Source organism: Muscardinus avellanarius (genome assembly GCF_963383645.1).
Source record: "Muscardinus avellanarius genome assembly, chromosome: 8".
Lineage (NCBI taxonomy): Eukaryota > Metazoa > Chordata > Mammalia > Rodentia > Gliridae > Muscardinus > Muscardinus avellanarius.
In genome coordinates, this window is record NC_137794.1 from 109,153,477 (window position 1) to 109,174,757 (window position 21,281).

The 21,281-nt window shown below is 43.6% G+C and overlaps 1 protein-coding gene across 1 annotated transcript in view; it reads left to right on the plus strand.

Moving 5' to 3' along the window:
• SNX9 (sorting nexin 9) overlaps positions 1–21,281 on the plus strand; it is a gene marked incomplete at its 5' end in the record, with an annotated part of 63,232 nt that overhangs the window by 1,300 nt on the left and 40,651 nt on the right. Inside the window, 3 exons of the mRNA XM_080700153.1 lie at positions 6,368–6,442; positions 12,551–12,676; positions 19,013–19,102. Of these exons, the coding sequence (XP_080556279.1) occupies positions 6,368–6,442; positions 12,551–12,676; positions 19,013–19,102 (291 nt within the window). The remainder of the gene's footprint in view (positions 1–6,367; positions 6,443–12,550; positions 12,677–19,012; positions 19,103–21,281) is intronic.

A 21,281-nucleotide genomic window follows, 5' to 3' on the forward strand; every position in this document is an offset into this window, starting at 1 on the left:
TTGATGGTACAGTAAGAACCTGTAAACACTGAGAAAAGTTAAATCTCTAAAGATAGATGTGGGCATAATTGAGTTTATTTATCTGTATTTTACAATAAAAGTTTTTTCCTTTATTATTTATAACCTTTTAGGCACCTGTGTGTGTTCTAGAACTTTGTTCATTATGGTTTCTCCCAGCACCATAATGCTATGTCTCTAGAATACATGAGATGGGGCTGACTTTCCTGAACAGCTTAGCTTACTAATTGCTGACATTGTTCTAAGCTTTATCCTTAAATCAGATTACCAGAAATCAGTATATACTTAGACTGCATCTGCTTAGCTCCCAGTGGTGTTATCTTTGCTGAATTACAAGTTATTGCTTTTATTCAGATAAGAAATAACTATGTAGCTGGGCATGGTGGCTCACGCTTATAATCCCAGTGTTTGGGAGGCTGAGACCGGAGGATGGTGGTTCACAGCCAGCATCAGCTACTTAGGCCATCTGCAACTTAGTGAGACCCTGTTTCAAAATAAATAATAAAAAAAGAGGGCAGGGGATGTAGCTTGGAGATCAAATGCCCCTGGGTTCCATCCCTTTACCCACAAAAAAAAAAAAAAAGAAAAGAAATAACTATGTAAAGCAAGCATTTCTGCATGCACATGTTCAGAGTGAGCTGCTGTGTGCCCACAGGTAGACCCACCTCTGCTGCATGTGTGTCTCTCTGTTCAGAGTTAGGTGTGTTACTGCCCGCTCTGATGAGCATGCATGTAATTTTTATTCTCATCATCTTTTTCCTGGAGATTTGGCATGTTTTCTTTAATAAAATTAAAGTCTTTATAGACTATTCAATTTATTTTATGATATTTGTTCCCAAGAACCTCAGAGGCAAAAACATAGTACTCTTTTTTTTCAATCATTTTAGGACAAGATTGTTATTTCATTTCATTTTATTTTTGTGGTACTAGAAATAGAACCCAGGGGCCCTCTACCTCTGGGTTACCTTCCCAGATCTGTTTTATATTTTATTTGGAAACAGGATCTCACTAAGGTGCTAAGAGCCTCACTAAGGTTCTGAGGCTGGCTTTGAACCTGTGATCCTCCTGTCCCAGCCTCTCAAGTACTGGGATTAGAACACATCCGGCTTACAATTCTATTTATTTTACATTACATCTGTGTGATAATCTGACAATGTTTAATTGTCCTTTGTCTCTGTGTGTGTGTGTGGTACTGGGATTTGAACCCAGGGGTGATCTACCACTATACCTTAAGCCCTTCTTTATTTTTATTTCGAGATAGGATCTCACTAACTTGCTCCAGCTGGCCTTGAAGTTATGATCCTCTTGCCTCCATTTCCTGGTTAATTTTCTTTTTATCTGTAAGTTCACTGTGAGTATCCTTGAAGTGTACAGTAAGCTTATGAGATAATCTATATGAAATAAACTTTTAAGAAAAATAGTCTCTGTTACCAGATTTTGATTCAGGGCCTATGTAGCAGCGTAAGGAACAAAAGCAGATATGGAGAATCCCAAGGTTCTGTAAAACTTGCAGAACGTTGTCTCTTTTTACCGTTTCTTCATCTCTTCCCCTCCAGCCCCAAACACCACTGGGGGTGGCTGTGTGGACGGCTCTGCACCCCTCTGCGCTGTTGTCCTCCAGGGCCTCTCCCTCTACCTCGGGGTCCTCGCCACACAGCTGTGTCCGTCACGTCATTGGCCACCTACTGAATATTGTGCGGTCCTGGGCCAGAGGTTTTTTTTCCCCTGCAATGCTGGGTGGACCCCAGGGCCTTGCACGTGCTAGTAGGCAAGCGCTCTACCGCTGAGCCACGGCCTGGCCCTGGGCAGCAGTCTTGAGAAACAAAAAAATGGAAAGCTTGCCCTTGCCCCAGTCTTCTGGTTTTTCAGGGAGGGCCATACCTGTTTTTCCAGGATGGGGTAGTGATGTATGTGACTCGGCGGAGTGTGTCGTATTCTCCGTGCCTCTCCATCTGCCTCTCCAGCCACCCTTCTGCAGTCCCCTCTTCTTTCTTCCCCTTGCGGTGTTTCCACAGCATTCCATTTTTGACCAGGTTTCCTAAGGCTGCACATTCTCAGATAAATTCTTCCTATCTGCAGCTTGACCACGTTGTTCAAGCTCACAGCTGCTGCCCAGCTGTGCCTGAGATGTGTCTACTCAGCCATTTCACAGCGCTGCAGAGTTATGCAGCCCACGTGCCATGTAACCCTGAACCCTCCTTCCCCTTCGTGCTGCCGCGTCCATCGGTCACACCAAGTTGCCCAGCTTAAGTAATGGCAGGACGTTGTTTTATCACTTGCTCACCTCTGGCCTTTCTCCTCTCCCCTCTGCCACCTCTGCCCTGAGCTGAGCCCTCATCTCACCTGGACCGCGTGCCTCCCGCGCCGCCTCCCCACGGCTTCCACCAGCCATAGGTCTGTAAGGCGCGCACCGCCCAGCCGGCCCCCTCCCTGGCTTCTCTGTGCACGCTCCTGCAGTTTTGTGCATGCACACGCGTGTGCACACAGGCTCCCAGATACACGCTCGTCCACGGACGCACTACCCTCACATGCACACATTCACACACACTGCATTCACACGCACAAATGTATAGGCGTTTCACAGGCACACGCCCTCACACGTGCACACAGAGGCCTGTTTGTTGTGACTTTGCACTCTTGCCCATGTGGTCACCCTGCCTGGCAGTTCCTCTTCCAGTGACCTCACCCCCAACATGTCTCTTTCACAAAGCAATGCAGAAAATGCTGCCATCCCCTCCCCCGCCCCATCCTTTCTTTTCTGTGGTAATAGGGACTGAACTGAGCCAAACCCCACCCCCAGCACTTTTACTTTTTGTTTTCAAGCAAGGTCGCACTAGGTTGCCGAGAGTCTTGCTGTGCTGCTAAGGCTGTCCTCAAACCTGCAGTCTTCATGTCTCATCCTCCCAAGGACTGGGATTATAGGCAGGTGCCACCACTTTTGCCTTCTGTATATCTTGAATGTGAATTTATTGTCAGCGGACAGAAAAGCAAAGACATCCCAGACAGAGAACAGATCAAAGGTGAAGATAGAGATTGAAAGGATATGGTAGTTTTTTTTTTTAAGCAATCTCAGCTAACATTTATTTTTTTAATTTTTTAAGTTATTAATTAATTTGCAGTACTGGGGATTGAACTCAGGGGCATTCTACCTTCAAGCTACACCCCCAGCCCTATCTTTTATTCTTTGTTTTAAAAACAAGGTCTTACTAAGGTGCAGAGGGCCTCACTAAGTAGCTGAGGCTGTCCACGAACCACGATCCTCCTGTCTCAGCCTCCCAAGTACTGGGATTACAAGCGTGCGCCATCAAACCTGATGCCAGGTATTTGGCTGAGTGCAATGTATATGCCTTTAAATACAGTTTCCCCATGAAGTCCATGATGTATGGTAAGGAGACTAAGTGAATAAGTGACTTGTCCATTTTGAATTTATTTATAAGTAGCAGAAGAAAAGTCAAAGCACATCTGTTTATTCTTGAAGCCTGTGACTTTTTCCCTCTGTGGGCACAGGGTGTGTACTCACCAGTTGGAAGCAGGCTAAGAGCACTGGCTCCTAGAACCGCTGGGCAGTGCTGAGGGCCAGGACATGGACAGTGGGCTTGGTTGGGTAGCCGTGGCTTCCTGGAATCACTTGCTGTTCAAGGTGTCCCTGTCAAGGCACTTGGGTCGATATTTGTAGAGGTGGAGTGATGTGATCTGCAGGGCAGGAACGTTAGCCCAGCGGGATGTGGAGCATGGCCTGGTGCCTGGAGACTGGAGACATGACTGAGTTGTGGAAAGCGGCAGGCAAGATGGACGCAGGAGGCGTGGAGAGTCAGGCCCCTGCGCGTGCTTGCGTAGGTGTTAGCGGTGGGCAAAGGAGCGAGACTCAGAGTCCTTTGCACCTGTGAGCCTGTGGCTGTGGTAGAGGTGCAGGGATACTGAATCTGGTGGAAAGGGCAGTGAACAGTCAGCCCGCCCTGCAGCGCCCAAGGGTGCAGAGCTGGAGGCCAGGCCGGGCCAGCGGCTCCAGCCAAGGCAGTGCAGGAGGGCCTGGGCGCCCAGCAGGGCAAGGGAGGAGCAAACGCAGGCGCGTCCCTCGGGGGAGGCCCAGGGCCAGAGGCAGAGGTCAGGAGGGCGTGCCAGGAGCAGTGTGTCTAAGAACCTATTTTGTAGGTCTTAGGTACCGAAAAGAGTTAGTGAGAGGAACAGGCACAGGCAGTAATTTTGGATAATATGCTAAGTGTCCATAAACAAATAAGGTCCATTTAAGCACAGGAAATATCAAAGTTTCTCCACTGCCTAAATTTCTTTTTTCCAGCAAAGTATTTCTTCATTTTCTCAGTAAAGTAGTATGGTCTTCAGTTGGCTATCATGGTCAAAAAGTGACAAAGTTGTTTTTTGGGGTTTTGGGGTTTTGGGGTTTTTGTGTGTGTGTGTGTGTGTGTGATACTAGGGGTGGAACCCAGGGGCTTTTTTTTACCTCGAGCTACACTTCCAGACCTATTTTTTTATATTTTATATAAAATATACAGAGTCTCAAGTCACTGAGAGCCTCACTAAGTAGCTGAGGCTGGCTTCGAACCTGTGTAGTCCTCCTGTCTCAGCCTCCCAAGCTCTGGGATTACAAGTGTGCGCCACCATGCCTGGCCTAAGTTGTTTCTTAAAATAATTTTTAAAAACAATGTGTTCAAATAACTATATTGTACCGTATATTTCAAAAAGCTAAAACAAAGGATTTTGAATGTTTTTACCACAAAGAAATAATAAATATTTGAGGATAGATAGGCTAACCCTGATTCAAACATTATATAATACATGTGTTAAAATACCACATGACACTTCATAGGTATATACAATTTTAATGTGTCAACTTAAGAATATATTTACCCAAATTCAGGTAATTATTAACTTATTGCATTATTTACAAACTTTAGAAAGCTCTTCAGGGGAAATAAATGGAACTTTGCCAAGATAATACATTGAAAAACGGGAATATTGGTCTTGAGTTCTACTGTATTATTAGTCTATTAATATTCTTTATCCAGAAGAACTAAGGAACCATAAATCAGTTAGCTCTTCCTACATAACAGAAATCCCAAAACTTAGTGGTTTAAACTAGCACACAAATACTTAGGAGACTGAGACAGGAAGATTTAGGGTTCTAGGTCAGCCTCAACAACTCAGTGAGACCCTGTCTCAAAGTAAAAAATAAGATGGAGCTGGGGTGTAGCTTGGAGATAGAATGCCCCTGGGTTCAATTCTAGTACCCCAAAAAACAAACAAAAATACCACCACACACATTAAAAAAAAAAAAAAAAAAAGCCGGGCGTGGTGGCGCACGCTTGTAATCCCCGAGCTTGGGAGGTGGAGACAGGAGGATCACGCAGGTTCGAAGCCAGCCTCACTGGCTTAAGAGACCCTGTTTCTAAATAAAAATATAAAAAGTAGGTCTGGGAGTGTAGCCCAGAGGTAGAAGGGTTTCCAGGAACCCCAGTACCACACACACACACAAAATAATAATAATAACAATGACCTCCAAAACCCATGTGTACTGCTCAGCAATCTACAAGTCAGCTAGACGGTTCTGTTCTGAGCAGCAGGTCACTAAGTCCCCTGGTGACCGGCCAGCGGCTGCGTGTCTCACAGTCCTCCCTCTGGGAGTGTCTGGCTTTGGGAGGGTGACAAGGGGACTCTCGTCATCTAGCAATGCAGTTCACATATCAGCTTGGGGATCCAAGAGAGAGCATCCCTGTGCAGAGCCCCTGTAGGCCAAGCTCTGAGCACCTCTCAGTGCTTTCCACCTCATTCCTGTGTCCAGAACGTACACAGCAGGCAGTGCAGATTCAGGTTAGGGGGCTGCATTCCAGCACTTGACGGCGGCACACCACTTTGACCATTTACCATAGACTAGTAAGAAAGGAATCGCAAATGATGGTCATCTAGTGAAAGGCTGTTTTTCAGTCTGTAATGACTTACTGTAGAAGTTCAGTTTGTCTTGTTGGATTACATCATTTTTTGCCACGTGCTTGTATATTTATGTCATTTTGAATCCCACTGTGTAGAGTTACAGGGCACCAGTAGAAGTGTATTAAAATAAAAAGACAGGGAGGCTGAAACAGGATTGCAGGTTCAAATGTAGTAACTTAGCGAGACCTTGTATCAAAATAAGAAGGGCCTGGGACTAGCTCAGTTGTAGAACACCCTAGATTTAACATTTTGTATAGTGTTAACTCTGCAACAATAAAAACTTAATGCAGCTATTTTTAATGTAACAATTTATAAATGAACTTATAGCAGCTCCTAAAGCAAAATATCTGCAGGAAATTCCAACTCTAATTTTTTTCTTTTTCTTTTTTTTATTCTTGGTTAGGATGTTGGTGGAGGATGGCTGGAAGGAAGAAACAGCAAAGGAGAACGAGGGCTTGTTCCCACAGACTATGTGGAGGTAAGACTGTCCTGTCCTTGATGAGCACCGCTGACCTTTGTCAGAGGACAGAGGGGAGGCAGCGACTTTATAAAAATGAAATGTCCAGCTGGGCGTGGTGGCACACGCTGATAATCCCCGCGCTTGGGAGGCGGAGACAGGAAGATTGTGCAGGTTTGAAGCCAGCCGCGATGGCTTAAGAGACCCTGTTTCCAAATAAAAATATAAAATAGGTCTAGGAGTGTAGCCCGGAGTAGAAGGGTTTCCAGGAACCCCAGTACCACCAAAAAAAAAAAAAAAAAAAAATCAAATGTCCACCCTCAGAGTAGTAAGTGCAGCCAGACATGGTGGCAGCACAGACCTGTAATCCCAATACTTGGAAGGATGAGATGGGAAAATTACAGGCTTAAGGACAGCTGCAGCAACATAGCAAGACTCTCAGAAGCCTAGCAAGACCCTGGGCAGTGGGTGTAGCCCCTGGGTTCAGGCCCACTACAACACACACACACACACACACACACACACACACACACACCACACACACACACACACACAGTGTTAATTATTTAAAATATGGAAATACACTGAAGTAGAGCTAAGCAAAAATATTACTTCTAGACTCAAGCTCCAAAGAGTGACTACAGGTATTTAAGTTCCTTTTAAGAATAACAACGTTTTCTTTCTTTCTTTTACTTATTTATTTGTTAATTTTTTGCAGTACTCAGGCATTCTACCTCTGCGCTACACCCCCAGCCCTATTTTTTTTATTCCTTATTTTGAAACAGAGTCTCACTTCAATTTTTCTGAATAGAAGTCTGTACTTTTCCTTTGCTAATATTGTATAATTACTGCTGCCTAAAACACTATTTATTCAAAGTATAAACAGATTTTCTAAAAGGACATTCCACTCAGTTCCTTCCCCCATTTCCTTAGACAGAAGAGTGTGTTGAAGGTACCAAGCGTGGCCTTCCATGAGCTGCTGTGAGAGGTGCCACGTGTCATGCACCTACAGGGGTGCCCTGCCCGACACGCCCACTCCGAGCCAGCACCCTCTTCTGAATCAACCACCTGGCGCCCCCTGCTGGTTGTGTGTAGGTCTCCCAAAAAGTAGCATTAGGAGCTTGGTGGACTTGCCTCATCTTGGGTGCAGAGAAAAACTAAGGTTGTCTGGGGCCCCGTGAGTAAAACTAGATATGTATAAATCATGATGGTTCTTGGGTTCACCTCCAGCAGAGAGGAAGAATGCCCCTGGGAAGATGTTTTCCCTGATACTCTGCTGCAGAATAAGGGAAGACTAGAGGCTGGAGAATCTATGCAATCTGCAGGTTTTCCTTCAGATGGGTGTGCTCGCACACGTACCCCAGCCTTGTCTGCACGGTTCCAGAGGTTCATTGGCCCCTGGGCTCAGTCCACAGTAACGGTTTGAGATGTTGCCGTGGGTTCTTATTCTTAGCTAGTTTAGAAAAATAGCCAGAATTGCACTGCTGTATGCTTAAGCAAAGCTTTCTTATTACAAAAATAGAAAATAGGGACAGAATAATCAAAGCCCTACATCAGAGGGATGCAGTAGAGTGCCTTGAAAGTAAGGCAGGGAGATCTCTGAACACGTAACATTTTTATGATAATTCATTAACTCCTTCCTCCCATCCTGCTTAACCAAAAATTTTTTTATTTTCCCCAAATGCAGGTGTAGGCCCACAAGTTATCTCTGCTGTGTAAGCACTCTTTGTTCATTTTTACAGGGACAGACAGGTCTGATCTCATTGATCAAAATGTGTTACTTGGCTAGCAAAGTCAGGGGCTACATGGTAGAAGCCTGCTGGTTTTGGGGTTTATTTTTACTCTTCAGTTTAAAGCATATACTGTCCACCTGTGTCCTTGGTGAGTTCTTAGCCTTTTCCTATCTCTGTCTGCTAGAATTTACTTATTATGTTGAAAACATGTTGTATAATAAAGAGAAGAAAGACACAACAATATATCCTTCTAAAAGGTATGGAGGTTTTGGGCTATAACTATTTTGTGTAATTAGTAATTACTACTGGATTAATATAGCTTGCATTTTCATCTTTTAACTTTAGCCTAAACTGTTGTGAGAGTCTACGCAATTCCTCTGTTTTAACATTCAGTGTTCAGCTGGGCTGACAGACAACGTTTAGCTGACCGAGGTCAACCCTGGCTGTAGCCCTTGGCTGACGGCTTAGAGACAGAGAAAGGATTTTATTGTTTTGCCTAGGTATGAAAACTTGTTCTTTTTTTTTTTTTATTGGTGCACTGTATTCATACAACATAGTGGGATACAAACTTTTGTAGACATACATGCACACATCGCCCAGTCAGCCCCCACCCGATCCCCACCCCATTCTTTCCCCATCCCTCCCTCCCATGCTTGGATTAGTGGTTGACATCTAGTATTATAGCAATTATCCAAAATTAAAAATGATAATCTCACATAACAGTTTCATTTGTCTGATACCAAGCTTTTGATGACTTAAAGATAACATTTCAATATTTTTTTTGCTTTCTTTCTTACCAGAGAATATTTTTTTTCTATTTTTTTAGGTGAAACTATCATATATTTATATATTTATTTTTCAGAAAAAAAATCTATCCTAATATGGAATATGGACTCTAGATACCCAAAACAATCTTGAAAAAGAACAAAGCTAGAAGATATATATTTTCTGATTTCAAACCATATAAAGCTACAATAATTGAAACAGTGTAGTACTGTTCTAAAGGCAGATATATAAACCATTGGAGTTAAATAAAAGCCTAGAGCTAAATTCTTCCCTATATTGTCAGGTTATTTTTGACAAGGTTTCCACGAACATTTGGTGGTGGAAATAATAATCTTTTAACTAAATATTGTTGAAAAATAATAATTACATGGAAAAGAATAAAATTGGACCCTTACCTAATCCCATATACAAATATTAACTCAAAATAGATAAAAGACCTAAATATAAATCTTAAGACTATAAACTTTTAGAAGAAAATCTGGGTCATAAAACCTCACAACATTGAAATTGGCAGTGATTTCTTGGATATGATTTCAATGGCACAGGCAACAGAAGAGTATACAAACTCCCTAAAAAATAAAAAAAAAAATATTGTATATCCAAAGACAATGTAAACAGAGTTAAAAGTTACTAATAGAATGGGATAAAATATTTCCAAATGCTATATCTGAAGGTATATTAATATTCCAACTAGACATCCTAAAAATTAACAACAATAAAGGCAAACAATACAATTTAGAGATAGGTAAAAACTAACATAAATAATGAATCTCCACAGATAACCAATCTTATTGTTGGATGGAAAATCTTGTTTCTCTGTTTCTGGTGTGTGTTACCTATTTCTTCTTTGTAGTTAATCTCTTTGAGTATTTTCTCTAGCGCTGGTTTTGAAGACATAAATTCCTTCAGTTTCTGTTTGTCATGGAAGCTTCTTATTTCTCCATCTAATTTGATAGAAAGTTTTGCTGGGTAGGAAATTTTTGGCTGGAAGTTGTTTTCTTTCAGAGTTTGGAATATGTTACTCCAAGCCCTTCTGGCTCTCATGACTTGGTTTGGGAAGTCTGGAGTGATTCTAACTGTTTTGCCTCAGAATGTCACTTGGTCCTTTGTTTTTGTTGCCTTTAAGATTCTCTGCTTGGCTTCCACATTGGTCATTTTGACAATTATGTGGCGTGGGGATCCTCTTCTCCGATCCTGTCTAAAGGGAGTTCTATAAGTTTCCTGGACCTGTGTATCGACCTCTTGCTCTATGTTTGGAAAATTTTCTGCTATTACTTCCTTGAAGAGATTGTTGATCCCTTTGGTTTCACCTTCTTTTCCCTCCTCTATTCCAATTATTCTTAGGTTAGCTCTCTTAAAATGGGCCCATATTTCTTCAATGTCAGATTCCTGCTGTTGGATATTTTTTTCTAGACTAGAAACTGCGTTCATTTTTGGAATGATCATCTTCTAAGAGCGAGATTCTGTTCTCCATGTGTTCTAATCGGTTGTTTGTGCTTTGAATTGAGGCCTTTACTTCATTAATTGCATCCTTTATCTCTTTTTGGCTCTCTCTGAATTCTTTTCGAAGCACCTCTATTATTTCTACAGTTATTTTCCTGATTTGATCTTCTAGAAGTCTCTGATTTTCTGTTTTATCGGGTTCTGATGCTGTGGGGTTGTGGGCATTCATTGCTCCAGTGTTATTCCTCTTTCCCATGATTTCGGAAGTTTGTGCCTTCTCTGGGTTCTTCCCTTGGGTCACTATGACTTCGCTTAAGGTGCTCTGGATCTTGAGTCTGTGGTATCTCAGACCCCACTACTCCTTTACTGGGTTGTATCACAGAGTCTCAGACCCAGGGAGTCGATAGAGGCTGCTTTAGACTATGGGGGGTGCCAGGTTGCACGTTCTCCTATGGTGTGATATCTCTGCCACCACCACTCCCCCACTGGGTCAAGTCCCAGGGAGTACAGTACTGGGATTTCTCCTCTGTGGCCCGCAATTTGACTCACTGTTCTTGAGTACGCAGATGTAGCTGTACTGGACTCCGTGAATTCACTGCTGCTGCCACCAGTGGCAGTATGGCGCTGCTGCCACGCCCTCGGCTGTGAGGCTGGCGTATTTTTTCTTCTCTGATTTTGAGTTCCACTCTGAGTCCCTGCAGCGTGTGCTGAGCTCAGCCACTGGGAGCTTTAGATGCTCCCTGCGCCGAAAGATGCCGCCGGCAGTATGGCGCTGCTGCCGCGTCCTCGGGCGTGAGGCCGGTGTATCTCCTCTGTGGCTCTGAGCTCTGTTCTCAGTCCGCTTTCTCTCTGGAGCCTGATTTTTTTTGTTTCTCTGGTGATGGTGTTTTCTGGCTATGAAAGGCGCTGATTTTGTGGTAATGGAGATTGGTTTTTAGCGGGGCTCTTAAGCCCCGCTTTTCTCGGTCGCCATCTTCCTGGAAGTCCTCAAAACTTGTTCTTATTAGCAATTAATACAGCTCTTATTAACAATCAATACAGGCTAAATCCCCATCAGTTTATATCCTGTTTAGCTCTGTGAACCTTTTTGGGATCCTAAAAATAGATGAGATTGAGAAAAATCTAAGGATTTAGGTTGATTTTAGCATTCATTTTACTTTCTAGAATTCTGCTAACTTCTAGAAAGGAATAGCAATTCCATACATTTTTAGGTTTGCTTATTTTTTTAAGACTATAGACTACATGTATCAAAAAAGGACAGATTCAATGGACAGAAAGTCAATAAGAATGCAGTTTAACTTGAGCACCCTCAGTCAGCTGGCTAGGATGGACATCTGTGGACTGCCTCGCCAGTAATAGCAGACAGTGCTTTTTTCTCAAGCTCACATGGGACATTTGCCAAGGTAGACCATGTTCTGAATCATAAGATAAGGTTCAACATGTTTTAAGAAGAGAGGGCCGGGGTGCAAAGTACTTGCCTCTCACACACAAGGCCCTGGGTTTGAGCCCCAGTGCTACCAAAAGAGATTAAATTAGAATCTTCAAAAATAAATAAATACTCCTTTGAAAAATAAATCACACAGTGTCTCTTCTCAGACCACAATGGACTGAAACTCAAAAACAGAAAGATAACTTAAAAATCCCCAGGTACCTGGAAGTTAAACACAATTCTAAACAATACATATGTCAGAGAAGAAATCTCAAGAGAAATTTAGAAGACAGTTTAATTAAACAAAAATGAAAACACAACTTACCACAATTGCAGAACATAGCAAAAGCATGCCTAGGGAAAAGCTTATAGCATCAAAAAGTATAAACCTCTTTTCTTTTTTTTCCTTTTTTTTTTTTTTTTTTTTTTTTTGTAGTACTGGGGATTGAACCCAGGGGCATTCTACCTCTGAGCTACACCCAGCCCTATTTTTTAGTCTTCATTTTCAAACAAGGTCTCGCTAAGTTGCAAAGGGCCTCACTAAGTAGCTAAGGCTGACTTTGAACCTGTGATCATCCTCTCAACCTCCCAAGTACTGGGATTACAAGTGTGCACCACCACGCCAGCTCCTATACCCCTCTTTTTCATAATAGATGACAATTCTTGCTTACCCTTAGAGGGTCTCCCTCTGAGATGAACCTAATCTGAAAGTAATTATGATTTTTTTGTAATATTCAGATGTTACCTAGTGATGGAAAAGATCCGTTTTCTTGTGGAAATTCAGTGGCTGATCAGGCTTTCCTTGATTCTCTCTCAGCAAGTACTGCTCAAGCCAACTCATCAGCTGCCAACAGCAACAGCCAGGTATGTCTTACATCACCCGCTGGTCCAGCCTGGCTCCTGGGGGCAAAGCGCACTTAGGGAAGCTTGTGGGGCATCACGGCTACTGCCGTGCCCTCAGAGCCTAACAGAGGAGCTTCTAGTTTTTTGTATGTGGCATTTCTGTTGGGTATTAACAAAGAACTCACCTATTAAGCCTGCTAAATACTGTTTTCAAGACTGATTATAAGAAAAAAGTAGGTGTCAATTGAGATTTGCAAGTAGGTGTCAATTGAGATTTGCTTCTGTTGCTGTGAACACAGACCCCAGAAGTACAAATAATCTCTGAAATGGAAGCATGGGAACAACCCAGTCATCCCCACTGAGTTATACAGAAACATCTGTGAAATGGGTTTGCATTAAGTAAAAAGGCAGCGTTTTGATAAAAGGGAAATATAGTAAGGTGACCATAGAGTAGAAGGAAGCAAACAAAATCCTCACTTTCTTTTAATTCAGGAAGCCTGCCGCAGCCATTAGCTCAGGATAGGCTGGAGCATTAGCCAGTGACGCGGAGTCAAAGCCAGTTCAGATCTGGGTCTGTTCTGGAGTCAGTTTGTCAGTAGTTAAGTGTCGTAATATTAACTGATTAAAATTGGTAAGTTTATTTATTTACTTATTTACTTATGCAGTACTGGGGATTGAACCCAGGAGCATTCTACCTGTGAGCTACAGCCCCAGGCCTAATGTTTATTCTTTATTTTGAAACAGAGTCTCACTAAGTAGCTGAGACTGGCAGCAAACCTGCAATCCTCCTCTCTCAGCCTCCCAAGTACTGGGATTACAAGTGTGCACACCACACCCAGCTAACAAACATTCTACTAATATAATCTAATCTGATACTAAGTTGAATCCAATCCTTTGAATGCAAAGAAAAAGTGAAGTGGATATAAAATCCAGAAAGCATGACTAATTTGAGTATTTGAGTTACATTTAAATAAAGTAAAATATGTTTAATAACTATCTCTGCTCTCAGTTACCTGTATGCGAGAACAATGTAAATAGGCATAAACTATGGAATGCTTTTTAAATCCTATGAAGGATATCATGAGGAAGAGCTGGACAACGTTAGTTGGTAGTCGTAACTGTCTTTGCTCTCAGGCTCGCCCATTCTTTGATTTTCCAAGTGTCAGTAAGAAAGTCCTGCTCCTAGGGCCACGGCTTGTGCTCTCCCTCCCGAGGGATGGTTCGCTTTGAGGACAAGTGCGTTGGGGAAGCCGGTTCCACCCGCGGGGTGGCGTTTCTCAAGCACGGAGCCTGAGCCAGCGTCTGCTCCCGGTCCCGGCATCACTTAGTGTAAACAGGCTCTTCCCATGCAGGCAAGTTGAACACCTCCTCCTGTTATCTAGCATTCTGACTGTCCTGTTTTTCTACTGAATCCATGTATTTTTTTAAAGATTTCTAATAACTTATTTTGAGCTTGCTATTCTTTATTGAGCCTTCCTTCCTTGGCTTTTTTTTTTTTTTTTTTTTTTTTTTTTTTTTTTTTTTTTTTTTTTGCGGTACTGGGGGTGGAGCCCAGGGGCATTCTACCTCCGAGTTACGCTCCCGGCCCTACCTGTTTTTTATTTTTTATTTTGAAACAGGGTCTCACTGAGTTGCAAAGGGCCTCACTAAGTAGCTGAGGCTGGCTGTGAACCCGGATCCTCCTGTCTCAGCCTCCTGAATGCTGGGGTTACAAGCGTGAGCCATACGCCTGACTCTAGCATTATATTTTTATTCAATAACTGGATTTCAGAGCAATTAGTTCATAAATTTGTAACTTAATACTTACGTAAATGAGCACATCTTTTTTTCTTAAAACTTTGAATCTCAGGTTAGTTGGGTACCCTCTGTTTCCAGATACACTGACCAATCATGGGCGTGAGAGAAGCAGCTGGTGCCCAGAAAGTCACCACCATAACCATGTGTGAATGCTTTGATAGTAGGTGAAGAGGACCCATGATTAGTCAATATGGAGTTCAGGTGCTTGGCTACAAGTTAGACTAGAATTGCAAGTGTAAACGAATGGGATGCTTTGTTCTTTAAATGTACTTGAACAGTGTAATTTGGGAAATTATAAAGCTGAGATTACTTTTTAAGGACTTGGAGAAAATATAGGTGACATTTTTATATAATTTTAGGCTATGAGAGGCTTTTCTAAGCCTGATGATATAATGTCTAGCAGCCATTAAGGAAAGAATAGTTAAGTCGAAAAGTAACATTAAACTAGGAAAAATGCTTTTAATTTTTGTACTAGGACTAGGATTTGAACCCAAGGGTGTTCTATCTCAAGCTATACCCCCAGCCTCTCCTTTTTTGTGGTGCTGAGGATTGAACCCAAGGGCATTCAAACTCTGGGGCACACCCCTGCCCTACTTTACTTTTTTATTTGACAACAGGTTCTCACTAAGTTGCTAAGGACCTTGCTAAGTTGCTGGGGCTGGCTTTGAGCTTGCAGTCCTCTTTGTCTCAGCCTTCCAAGTACTGGGGTTACAGGTGTGTTAGAAGTAGGAAAACTCCTTCTAACACGTTGATATGTAGGCTGATTTCATTAGTATGTAAAGAACTCTTGCCGTGAAAGTCTCCAGGCACCAAATTTCTTTCTCCCTGTTTGCCTTTTCCCTTTCCTAGCAGGACCCTCTTGATTAGGGCATAGTTGTACGGCAGGCCGGGCAGGATGGGCCAGAGGATGCGGGAGTATGTGACCAGAGTGCCACACACTGCTCGCAGGTGGTAATGGGGTCGGCTCTGGGTGCACGCAGGGCCTCTCCAAATGACGATGTGTAAAGGTAGGAAGTCCAAGCAGGGGCTCTCCTTAGGCTTAGCAAGCGCAGTGATGCACGTTGACGCTTGGACCTGGTGACTTCTAGACAGAAACACTGGGCCATGAGTGGGGACACAGCGATGTCTTTTGAGCCCTCATATTTCCTTGTACTCCTAATGCCTGTTTGGTGAAAACCAAACAAAGACAACCTTAATGAAGTGTTCATTAGATCGCAGACCGAGCCCACTCTTAGGCAGACAGCAGGAGAAGTCCGGGCGGGCTGCCCCGCTCTCCAGCCCTGCAGAGTAGTCAGGCTGGCATCTGTGAGTGGGGCTGTTCCTCTCCGACCATGTCTGCCTGTTTCCTAGGAATGTGGAGAGTGAGCTGGGCGTCCCCGTGTTCCACACAAGCCCTTGCCCTGGTGCTGCTGCAGTTTTGTTGTAAGAAATAGTTTGTACTCCTTACTGAGCCAAGTTTCTCCTGGGATGTCATATAGGAAGCAAAATGTGACAAAATAGCAAATTATAGAACCATAACCTGTCACTTTGTGCTCAGCTGCTGCTGATTAAAGAAAAGCACGCATTCCCACAATGACAGTGCTCATGTGCATCTTATCTCCTCCGTGTGAACGTGGATATACACACAAGCACACAAGTATGGATGTCAATCATGGATCTGTATTATTAAGTTATACCTGTTAAGGTAACTAATAAGTAGAACTAGAATGAAATCATATGTACATAGATTGTTTGCAAACTTTTTTGGGGGGGTACTGGGATTGAACCCACCAGGGGCATTCCACCTCCGAGGTGCACCCCAGTCCTTTTTATTTTTTTTATTTTGAAGCAAGGTCTCACTAAGCTGCTGGGGGTCTTGCTAAGTTGCTGTCCTTGAACCTGTGATCCTACTTTCTCAGCCTCTCAACCAAGTACTAAGATTAAAGGTATATACCACTGCTTCTGGTCGTTTGCAACCTAGTTATTTATTCATTTATTTACTTGTTTTGTGGTACTGGGGATTGAAGTCGGGGGCATTCTGCCTCTAAGCTTACACCTCCAGGCCCTCCCCTTTTAATTTTGTTAATCTTGAAATAGGGTCTCACTAAGTTGCGAAGGGCCTCGCTAAGTCACTGAGGCTGGCCAGGAACCTGCAATCCTTCTGTCTCAGCCTCCAAGAATTAGGATTACAGGTGTACATGCGACACCGTGCCCAGCATTTTGCAACCTTTTAAACTTCATAGACCCTACCTTTCCTTTTTAATAAATTTTCATCTCACCCAATATCCAAGCCAGTTTTAATTTTCCCCACCAACCCAAAATGTCCTTGGCAGCTTGTTTGTGAGCTAATGTTCATGCCAGGACCACACATTTCATCTGATTATGTCTTTTGAAGTCTCCTTTTTTCCTAACATGACCTCTACTTTTTTTTAATTTTTAGGAAATTTTTAAAACTTGAATTTAGCCAGTTGTCCTTTGGAATTTCTGTCTTCTGGGTTTGTCCTTTTGTTTCCTTGTGGTATTGGGTTGCTCCTTTATCCTCTGTTATTCCTACAAGTTGGACATTTTTAAGGTAAATAATAAGTAGCTTATTTGGACATTTGGGGTAAGAATATATCGTAGGTGATGTTTCATGTTACATCAAATCAGAAGACGGAAATCTGGCCAACCTGCTGCTTCTGATCAGAATGAGCCCCACATCAGGTTGAAGACAGTCTTCTGCCTCAGTTACACTGTGTGTTTTCTCCTTCTGGCAGAAAGCAATATGCCTGGTAGTAATTTAGCTGCCTATTCATCTGATGGCTCACCACCAGCTGCCATCCTTGCCTGATTCAAGTCGCAAGTGCGGTTCCCTGTTTGTCGTCTTCTCCGTGGTACGTGGGCCATGGATTCACCATGATTCGATGTGTTCCAGCCCACTGGCATGCTGTGTTGTTTTCTTTCTGTAAAGGTGTCACCTCTTGCGAGCCCGTTCCAGCTGCTTCCTCTGCCTCATTAGTGTTTGAAGGTTTCTTGCGTGCACATATCTGAGCCAGTGTCCGCATCGTTGCTGAGTCAGTGCTGATGGCCTTCACTTCTTGGTGGGTCATGCTTTTTTCATGGCTGGTAGCCTTTTCATTGGATGTCGGACATTGTGATTTTTATTTTGTTTTATGCTGCATCGTGTTGCATTCCCATAAATATTTTTGAGCCTTGTTATGGGATCCACTTCAGTTACTTCACGACTGTTTCATTCTTTCAGGTTTTATATTTAAGCTCTTTGTAAGTGGGACCGAAGTAATATTAGGGCCATTTTGCTTCTCTCCTGCAGCAGAACCCTTGTAGAACTGTACAAATCGTGAGATCTTCCGTTCTGGCGGCAGGGCAGCCTGCGTGAGGTGCATTCTCTCATTTCTTTCACGTAGGTCTTTCTCTGCCTTTGGGCGCTTTCTTTGTCTGCTGCGCTGGTCAAGTGTCAGTGTTGACCTGGGGGACCTTGGCACATCCGCAGAGCTGGGTGTGGCATGCGCTCCCTGTCACCCAGCAGTCTGCCTCACATGCCCACGCCGCCTTCGCACGGCAGACCATGGACTTGGTGTGGCTCTCTGTCCCTGCCCTGTGGCCCGGAGAGTCTCTACAGGCAGTAAATGGGGCAGCTGTAGGGTCACCATCCTTCATTGTCTGCCATCCAGTGATTAGAAAGTAATTCTCCATATTTTGTCTTTTTTAAGTTTTAAGTGAGTGTAGTAACTGGGTTCATGTTATTCCATCTTAGTTATCATCTTTGTGAATTATTTGAATTCCAAACTCATGTTTATTAGCATGTGTAAAATGAGAACAGTAATGCCACTTCTCAAGAGCATTGTGCCTGGGAATGTGCATCCTCTGGCACTGGATACACGTTAATAGCATTGATAGCACAGGTCTCACTGTGGGCAGCCATGGACTTGCAGCTCGAGGCCTGGGAACTGGGCTCCACAGATGTCCCCTTGACAATGTGCTGCCGTCTGGCCCTGGCTCGGTCTTCTAGGAGCAGTCGGTTACCTCACTTGACAAGGATGCTCCTCCAAGGCCAGGCAGAACCTCGGGACAACACCAAGAGACGTTTGCTTTTGCTCCCGAGTCCTCCCACCACCGGCTGCTCACCGCTCATAGCTGGGCTTTCGGTGGGACTCACTGGTGCCTCTGTGTTGGCTTCCGGGTGACAGAGTGGCTTGGTGGGTCTTGGCTGGACTCACATGCCCAGTGCCTTTGAGAGCAAAAGGTTCAAACCCTTCACATTTGGGAACCTTGGTGGTCTTGTTCTCCCTGGAGTTTGTCCCGTTGGCTGTGTGATGAGCATGATGTCTGTCCCATTCCTTCTGTGCAGCTTAGAGTTATTTTAGGGCTTTAGTGATACTACATCATGATGTGAAGCAACAGACTTTGGAAGATAACAATAACCACTGCTACACAACTGGGGATTTGCATGCCATGTTTGTGAGTGAGAGCATGCTAGAATTCTCTGCTGAACTTGGCCCTGCCGTGGCTGTGCTGTTTGGGGTCAAAGGCTTTGGTGTACCCTTCCTCCTTGTGTTCACGGAGCACCTTTTCTGTTTTAAGGTGGATATTTTTACTCAGATTGGTTGTGTTGAAAGTCTCAGCCAGTCACCACCCTCTTCATCTTCTCCTTCTCCTTCTTCCATAAATAAGGTAAATTTCAAACGTGAATGCAAGAAAAAAATAAACATTTAACAACCTAAAAGTCATTGTCTCTTCCTGAGCAAGGCAATTGCTTCAGGTACAGTATCTCGGGAAAACTGTGCTGGGGCAAGGAAATCTCAAGATGGACCACTGAAGAATTGGGGTGCACGTGGCACTGAGACTCAACTGGCACAGCCTCGTGTGGCTGTGAGAGGGAGGGCCGGGCCTCTGACCCCGTGAGTGACCGCGAGTCAGGCGAGCTTGGTAGTGCAGGGGCAGAGGAGGCTGGGGAGGTGGCTTAGTAGAAATGAGAGAGGAGAGTGGCAGGAGGCTGGGGGCACCTCCACACCCGCAGCCTCAGCCAGAAGCTGAGTGGCCCACCGACCAGGTCTGCACAGGTGCTTTGGGTGGGGGCACAGAAGGCAGCACAGCAGGCCCAAGAAAAACCAAACACCCAGAAAATGCTTGTGCTGAAAGCTTCAAGAATTAGGGGGTTCTCTCGAGTCTCCTGGTGAAGCATTTCTTTCTTTGTCCTCCTCTTATGTATCTGAAAAAACAGTTCTTTAACCAGAAAGTATCCTGAGGGCTAAATTTTCTCTAGTTATATGACCTGACATGGAAAATATTGGACAATATAACTATCTGGCTTTTCCCTTTGCAGCATAAACTAATAGGTGTGCTACTCAGATAGGGTTTTACTTAAAAAGAAAAACATGCTGGTCACCGGGTGTGGTGGTGCACGCTTGTAATCCCCGCGCTTGGGAGGCAGAGACAGGAGGATCACACAGGTTCGAAGCCAGCTGCACTGGCTTTAGAGACCCTGTTTCCAAAAATAAAACTATAAAAAATAGGTCTGGGAGTGTAGCCCGGAGGTAGAAGGGCTTCCAGGAACCCCAGTACCACCAAAAAAATAAAAAACATGCTGGTCTTTGCTCTTTATACTTTAGATGAACCCCTTTATATTAAAATAACACCTATTGTGCTGGGCTCCATGGCACACACCTGTAATCCCAACTGAGATAGGAGGATCACAAGTTCGAGGCCAGTGTTGGCAACTTAGTGAGACCCTATCTTAAAATTAAAAAAATAAAAGGATTGGGGATATAGATCAGTTAGTTCAATCCCCATTGCTGCAAAAATTAAAAATAAAGGATAGAAGAAAAGCCAGGCTTGGTGGCACACACTTGTAATCCCAGTACTTGGGAGGCTGAGCTAGGAGGATTGTTTGATTTGAAGCCAGCCTCAGCTATTAACTGAGGCTCTCAGCAACATAATGAGACCCTGTTTCCAAATAAAATTTAAAAATAGGTCTGGGTGTGTAGCCCGTAGGTAGAAAGCCCCTGGGTTCCATCCCCAGTAACACAAAAATAAAAAATAAATAAGTAAATAAGTAAGTAAAGGATGGAGGTACCTCTGTTAAATGCATAGTGTGCCAGGAATTTGATAAGTATATATGCACTGTCATTTAATTCTAACAAAACTCCTATGAGAAAGTTTTACTATGATCATTTTTAAAAAGCATAGACGCTAAGCTGTGTGAAGTGAATTGCCTGCGTTCACACAGCAGAGGCAAAGGTGGATTCAATCCCAGACAGCCTTTAAAGGCTGAATTCTTCATCATTATATCCATGTGAAACTTACTTAAATCAAATTCCAGCGGATTCATAAAGGGATTAAAATCCACCCAGCAGACTGTAACTCTCCTGACCCTCTCTACCCGTTATTTAAGCACCCGTTATCACAGTGCTTTGCTTAATGGCAGACAGCATATATTATGGTGGTCCCATAAGAATATAATGGAGCTGGTAAATCCCTGTTGCCTAGTGATGTGCTTACTGTCCTGACATCGTAGCTGAATGCATTACTCACATTTTTGTGGTGCTGCTGGTATAGACAAGCCTACTGTGCTGCTAATCCTATAAAAGCACATACAGTTATTTTCAGTGCTTAATTCTCAGTGATAAAGAAGAATGACGTTACTGGCTTGATGTATCTGCTATACTATCCTGCTTATCTCAGTGTTTTAGAGTGTGTTCCTGTGTAAAGGCTGTTGTGTTGCCCTGGCAGCAGCCTCATGAGCACCACGCTTACCACGTCACTTCCTCTCATACTTCTTTGAATCTCATGGTTTGCTCTTTGTAGCCCTAGAAGCAATAAGGCCGTGTATATGTATATATCTCATGCAGCC